We start from the raw sequence: 7165 nt of genomic DNA on the forward strand, positions 1-7165 counted from the left end.
AGTAGGCGGAGCTTTGTACCAACAAGCTTAGGCAGCTCCACATGGCTYCCACAGGAGATTTAAGAATTTCTTAAACATGCATGAGTCAAAGCAACACTCTGGGTATGTTTTTGATTAGGGAATGACATCATAACATGCTCTAAGACGAGATATATAGCTACCCCGCCACCACCCCTTTAAAATATCTAACGTRTTTGTATGATTTAACATTATAACAACGTCACCACAAAATGATGAAATATAAGAACCACTTTTAATTTAGCTAACCTCTGACTGGCCTTACGTTTGTCATAAAAAAAGCTACAAACTGACTGGAAACCATGATTTGATAGATTTTTCTGTCAACAAACGGGGATTATTGCAGCCTCCGGTGCCCAGTCGTCAGTTCTCGAAAGTCAAAAGGAGTTCATCCTTTTCAGACTGCAGGAGTTGCAAACCTGAGAACACCCAGGTCAGGAAGAGGCCTTTATGGGCGAGTTGCTGAATCAGAACACCACCCCCACCCCCCACCCCAGTCATCTTTGCCAGGAAGGCCTCCCAGTGTCTGGTCTGCGGGTGCAACGTGAAGGCCCGTTAAATCCTTCAATGCAACTTTTTTTTTGTCCTTCGACCCCAACTCCCTCCTACCCTTCACTGAAACTCCCACTACCCACACACCCCCACCCACCCAAACACTGCTGACTCCTGCACAATGAGCAACATCTGGTTCTCATTTCRACAAAACCAAAACAACATGAGGAGGAGGGAGGTTGTTGAGAGGAAGGACAGTCAGAGAAGTGGGTGTGTGTGTGGGGGGGGGGGGGTCAGATGTCTAGCTGCTGAGGCAGCTGGAGGTCTTTGATGCTCGCAGGTGACAGGAAGTGAGTGGACTGTCGCCTCGTTGGTAAATCTGACATAATCCTAACATTTCTTTGTCTTTACACAAACCCTCCTCTGATCTGCTCTGTGTCCTCCCACACTGCTTTGGAACCACTCAGCTCCTTCTGGTCAACTGCATGGAAAAAAAATAAAATAAATAAATAAAAATAAAAAAATAAAAACGGGGAGAGAGCACACTCCCACATCCACTGTAAAAGAATCTGCAACTCAGCGAGTCGCAGACCCTAATTACAGTGAGGCTTTGCTGAAGTCGGTAACAAAAGCGGGGCGACGGGAGGAAGAAAGGAGAAGAAACAGGAGGAGCAGAGGAGTCAGAGAAGAGTCTGCCCTCTTTTAGCAAAAAATCAGCTTTACAATAAAGTCAAAACACAGCTGAGCTGCATCTTAGAAACCTGTTGATATGTTTAATGTTTCTGCAGAAATTCACTCAAAAAACAGACATAGTTATAAAAAAAAATATGTCAACTGGTTCCACTCACCTGAGTAAAGATAATGCATTTAAAATAAAGTAAATGTTACCTTCATTCATTTCAGTGTACGTATAGAGGTAATTACACAAAAACCTGCCTTTTGTTCCTATAGATGAGTTTTATTGTTTGTTTAATTAGGTCAGTCTGGTCTACAGATTTTAATTTCATGTTTTGGCTTTAGGTATAAATCCCAAACTGTTTGAACAAAGTTGTCTCATTCTATGAGCAGCAAAACTGGCCCATGCCATGATATTACCACCACGTTACATTGATTAAAAAAGGTTTTTTATTGAGCATTTCAGCCTTTAAACAGGGACTTGATTTACTTTTATAAACTTGAAACTGATGCACAAACATTTTAAAAGGTTCACAATTTTCATTATTACATATAAAAAAATCTAAATGTCTTTTTTTTTGCACTATGCATGTTGTGTTCCAGTAGGTTTATGCTGTGAATATGAAATATGGATTTAAACCGTGGGCCTCCTTCAGGTCAAGCTGCAGAAACGCTCACTGCAGTGAAAATGTACCAAAAAGAACTGTATTGTGACTTTATAACAGAATATTTCTATTAAAACCTTTATTCGTTTCATTTTAAAACAAAAGCTTTTGTATGTAACAAAAAACTACAAATCCCAGTTGAAATGAAAGGATGTATATTTAAAGATTAGCTTGGATGTTACAGAAATCTTTGAGATTTGAATCAGTGATGCTAAATGCTTTTTTCCGCTTTTCCCCCTCCAGCTCGACAAAACTGCACCAGAGGTCTCATCTATGAGCTGTTTTTCAGGAAAGCTTATAAAAGGAGAAATGACGCCATCTAGTGGAATTAGACAGAAATTCACTCAGATATTCATAGGGGCGTGTCTAGTTTATTTTGTTGTTTTTAAACAGCTACTAAAGCACAAACATAAGTTGTTATAAAACAGAAATGTTTATTTTAAGACAGCAGATAGAAAAGTCAAAGGATTGGACAAATACATGTGATTTTAATGAAAATCTGTGTCCTGTGATGAACTGATGACCTGTTTAAGCTCCACCTCCACCTCAAACAGGAAGTAGCAGCTACAGCAACAGGAACGTGTATCATTTGCTCCTAACTCTTGGATTTCTTCTTCATTAATAATTTCCCTTTAGGTTTGAGTAAAAACGACTTTTTGTGCTCCTCTGCTCGCTTGGCCTCCTCCAGCTTCTCCTTCCACATCTCTATTCCTTTGTCCATCTCCGTGGACAGCATCACGATGCGCCTCTAATGACAACAACAAAGATCTGATGAGCGCGAAAGGTAAATAGGTAACGGACAAGTGTTGCGAGAAGATTATCATTGTGAAATTTACAGATAAAGCTTCTCTCTCCTCACGTCTCCTCAGTTGGTTTTTCATTGGAGGAGCTGGGCGTCCATCTGGGAACACAAAACCCACGAATTTCAACAAATACAGTATGATCATCTGTAAATAAAAGTGTGTTACACATGGAACAGCAAGTTGATATAGAACTATTCCACTCTTTTATAAAAAAAAGCTTGCTCTTTGCAAAACTACTAAAATAAAAATAAATACCTGCAAATGACCAGTCAGGTAGATCTGTCAGAGGTCCATATTCTGTCCCGATTCTGGCAAGCCCATGTCTGCAAGCAAAAGCACACAGATCAGTAACTTTGCAAAGTTTAACTTCGTTTATCTCTACATTTTCACCTTTAATATGATGCATCTTTAACTCATTTTAGAAAAACAAAACATATTAAAACAACTATTTTCTTAATGGGTCATTTTTGAAAACCATCAGTTTAATAATCCAACACGTCTAACATGAGTCAGTACGAGAATCTGACCCAAGTATTATAAGTCTAATTCGTTAACTAATCAACAGATTAAATCCCTAAAAATAATTATTTATATATATATATTATTTATATATATATATATTAAGCCGAATTATAATAAACGTGTTGTAAAAGAGGCCAGAAGGTCAAAAAATGAACTACTCAGATTCTGAAGCCTAACTACATCATATTTTCTAAAAAGCTGTTCAAACTTTATTAGACTTTGGTAAAGGTCATAAACCGTACTGTATTCTCCATTTCTCTCCACCTTGTACTCCACATGTCGCGCTGAACTTTCTGCTGGAGAGTCTCAACACTACAAAAGCAAAACATATAGAAACAGGTTTTCCACTTTTATGAACATTAAAGATATTTTTTCTCTCACGGCTGAACAGCTCATTTGAAAACTGTTAGCATTAGCGCTAGCATTGATGCTGCACGCTCCTAATTGTAAAGTCAAATGTTTTACAATCCAACACCAATGTAAACGGGTATTATGAAATATAAATAGCTGATGTTGGGCTTGTGCTCAACTTAAAAGAAAATACAGTTATTTGTTAACCTTCGTCTTACCTGAACGACACATTATTGTCCTGAAGGGCGCCGCCATTTTGACTGCAGAGTTCAGCTCTGACCAGCAGGTGGCGGTAAGAACACACATGTCAGGTTCTTTATCCTGTTGTTTTACACTGTCGTTAAAAATAAAACTAACTATTAATCAAAGCATCGACAATAAGTTATATAAGTTAATATTATTTACTAGAAGTAAATATGGATGTACATTTGAAGTACACTTTTCAAGAAAGTGATAAATTACATATTTTCATGTAGTTTTCAGATGAGACACAACACAGTTTTTTGAAGCATAGTTGTTTTACAAATTTTGTTTTTATTTTATTTTTAAACCACATGGTTTTATTAAAATCATACAAAACACACGTTTACATTTGAATGTTGTGTTTTACCAACATTTAGACATGAGTAATTAAAGAAAAACAACTTCAAAATTATGTCTATTTATTTATTTTTTCAGAGTTATCAAAAATAGCTTTAATTCCACTATTTCTCAAAAGCAGACGATACTTTAAATCTCTGTAAGGAAACATGGATTCATTCATAAAATGCACCTTAAAACCCTTATAAACTTAAAAATCAGTAAAAGTTGTGTCATACAGTCATCTGTTGAAGTTTATCTCTAAAATATGTAATTCTGTCTTCACAGATTTTATTTTTTATTGGTTATTTTAACTCGCTCTGATTTAGTGTGCCCTGTTTTTATTTGTTTTATCTTGTGAAGCACTTTGATCAATGCAAGGCATAGTTGGAAGGTGATATATTTAAAGTTTATTAATATTATTCTTTACAATCATTTAAACTTTTACCAATGTAGCAAACAAAGATCAAACGTCAGGACTACAGATGAAAACTAGCCTCCATGGCTAATTTTGGCATTTTCTGTAATATGCACTGTCCCTTCTTAAATTTAAAAAAGTAACAACAAACATCAAACAAAACAAAAGAAAACAAACAAAAGCAAGTAAATAAAGGAACTAAAGTCAAAACATTTCAAATTGCTGCGGCAGGTTCCTCTCCCATGTCTTGGGTCTCTTTCTCAGACAGGTTTGCCACGAGAGCCACTCCGATGCAGTACTCCAGGACTGTCACAACGGCGTTAAAACGATCTCTGAAAAGACACAAGGCACAGGGGTTTTTGATGGGCAAAAAGTACCGTGTGATTCTTTGGTCTAACTTCAGGACATCTTCACAGCACTTGTAAAGACGTGTAGCTGCAAAGCTACAGAACACAACAGAAGGGTTAGAACGTAACATTTTTGAATTTCGCACTCAAATGTTACAAATCTTTGATCCGACGTGGTTTTAACCTCTGAGCTAAGAGTTAGAAGGTCTTGCGTGAGACGAGCAGCGCCTTCAGTAGAGCGGGAGAAACCCCTCGGATGACATGGACGGGGTTTCGTCTTGTGAGCAGCAGGTAGATGAGCGGTAACACCACGGCTCCATGAAGGACAAGCCTGACAAACTATTCRACAATCAGACCAAGAGTGAGCGAGGAGCAGCTCTGATAGGGTCAGAAAACGTACCCTAAAAGCACCACTACAATAAACTTTCCCACGCTGACGAAGGTCTGCCCGWCATCGGAAGTCTCACAGACATAGCTTAATACCAGAAAGGCCGCTCCAGCGGGCAGGTAGCTAGGACACAGAGTTAAAAAATACATTCAACTCACTGAAGCTGACGTTAAATCGAATAAAAACTGCATCAAATCTGATTTGGTTGAAATGATTTGGACATATTTGAACACCACTGCAGGGCCCTCAGGAGAGCAGCCTCAATCATCAAAGACCCAACCCACCCCCAGCATGGACTATTCACTCCTCTGCCCTCCGGCCGGAGGTACAGAAGAACCTCCAGATACAAGAACTCATTTTTCCAAGTGCCACCAGACTCTTAAACAGCTGAATGTGACAACCTTCTGACTTTTATTATTGCACATGTGCACATTTCAGACTGTTACCTGTGGCACATTACGCGTTACAAACAGATTGTACAGTTCCCTTCTTGTTGTCATTATTATATTTTTCTCTTCTGGTGTTATTATCCTTAGTTTAGTCTCTTCTTTTTATCTAATCAACATTGTTTGTGTCCTTTCGGTGATGATGTTTTTCCTTTTTTAATACGGTTATCTCTCAGCATTCAAAAACGGACAGCAAAGTAAGAATTTCGTTGCTCAGYGAAACATGTTTTTCACCTGTGCATGTGACAATAAACACTTTGAATCTTGCTGATATTTCATTTCCACGTACCACATTATCATTTTCACCATCTTTTTGGTGACCATGTTGAGCACTTGGACAAGTATCAGGAAGTTCTCTCTCTCCTGTCCCATCCTCCTGAGGACCAGCCCGGCCACAATGTTCAGCCCGTCAACGTTCTCGCCAGAGGTGCACACATGTTGCTCCTCCTGAAAARGGGACGGGACAGAGTGAAGGCTGAATTTGCTGCTGAGAGAAACACGGACGTCAGCAAACTGTTTTTGGTACCTCGTCCAGGATCGTGCTCAAATGATCCGATTCCACATTCACCAGGACCTTCTGAGTCTTGTACTGAAAATAAAAGCAACGACTTCATTAGGTCGTGTTTATTTGTTCCTTTATGAAGGATCCACATTAGTCCTGACTGTGGTAAAGTTACAAATGAAACCTACCTGTGTGTAGCAGCAGGCCTGAATCAAGTTCTGTGGTACCATGTTCCTACAAACATCAAGAGAAAATCAACATTAGAAGACAGATACTGTACATAAAACTGAGTCAGGTTAGAAGGTTTGAGCAGAAACTGATCCAGGTCAGAGTCTGTGTTTCCTCCACACAGAACAGGCTGCAGATCCTGTAAAGGTGAATGCAAACCTCGTTCTCACCTTATCAGATCCAAAAATGTCTCCAGTGTGGTCAGGGCTGTGTCGCCGTCTTCCTCCTCGACCTTTGGATGTGTGCCGACGACCCCTGGTTTGATCAGGAGTACCAGCAGCCCTCCTGCAGGACACCGCATTCAGACTAAAATTATTCCAAACATGATACAAGAAAAGTTCCTTTTCAGGAGATTTGTTTGTACTTTGTGCTTCCTTCATCAGAACAGAGACCCTTTGAGAGTTACTGTTTTAGAAAATTGAAACGCTGAAGATGTCAACTTAAAGTGCCTGTGACATGAGATTTTTGTAATAACTATGAACGCATTTTTAGAAAGCTAACATTAATAACGTATTACAAAACAAATTTTATGCCACTCAGATGAACAGTTGTGGAAATATTTGCATGTGAAGCAACAGGAAGTGATGTCAAAGGGGAATGTCTGCATGTAAACAGAGTGTCACTAAAATGGCTGACAACCCAAACTGTAGAGAAGAATTCGATTTTTCCTCAATTTATTTTGAGTCACTATCAGAGAGATGAAGACGAATCAGAGTTCAAAAATATTGTTT

At 38.8% G+C, this 7165-nt stretch overlaps 2 protein-coding genes across 2 annotated transcripts; both read right to left on the reverse strand.

Moving 5' to 3' along the window:
• Nucleotides 1-2201: 2201 nt before the first annotated feature.
• On the reverse strand, nucleotides 2202-3807 carry mrpl52 (mitochondrial ribosomal protein L52). The gene is made up of 5 exons (XM_014032478.1): nucleotides 3745-3807; nucleotides 3418-3487; nucleotides 2909-2976; nucleotides 2687-2751; nucleotides 2202-2598 (listed from the first exon to the last, which is right to left on the reverse strand). The coding sequence occupies exons 1-5, from the start codon at nucleotides 3779-3781 to the stop codon at nucleotides 2446-2448; spliced, it is 393 nt and encodes a 130-aa protein (XP_013887932.1). The 5' UTR covers nucleotides 3782-3807; the 3' UTR covers nucleotides 2202-2445.
• A 312-nt stretch (nucleotides 3808-4119) lies between these two features.
• Nucleotides 4120-6735, reverse strand: LOC106535467 (excitatory amino acid transporter 3). The gene is made up of 5 exons (XM_014032473.1): nucleotides 6605-6735; nucleotides 6395-6440; nucleotides 6231-6293; nucleotides 5994-6151; nucleotides 4120-4855 (listed from the first exon to the last, which is right to left on the reverse strand). Coding segments are annotated over exons 1-5 (399 nt in total). The 3' UTR covers nucleotides 4120-4854.
• Nucleotides 6736-7165: the final 430 nt, after the last annotated feature.

This window comes from Austrofundulus limnaeus, unplaced genomic scaffold (assembly GCF_001266775.1).
Source record: "Austrofundulus limnaeus strain Quisiro unplaced genomic scaffold, Austrofundulus_limnaeus-1.0 Scaffold1462, whole genome shotgun sequence".
NCBI classification, from domain to species: Eukaryota; Metazoa; Chordata; class Actinopteri; order Cyprinodontiformes; family Rivulidae; genus Austrofundulus; species Austrofundulus limnaeus.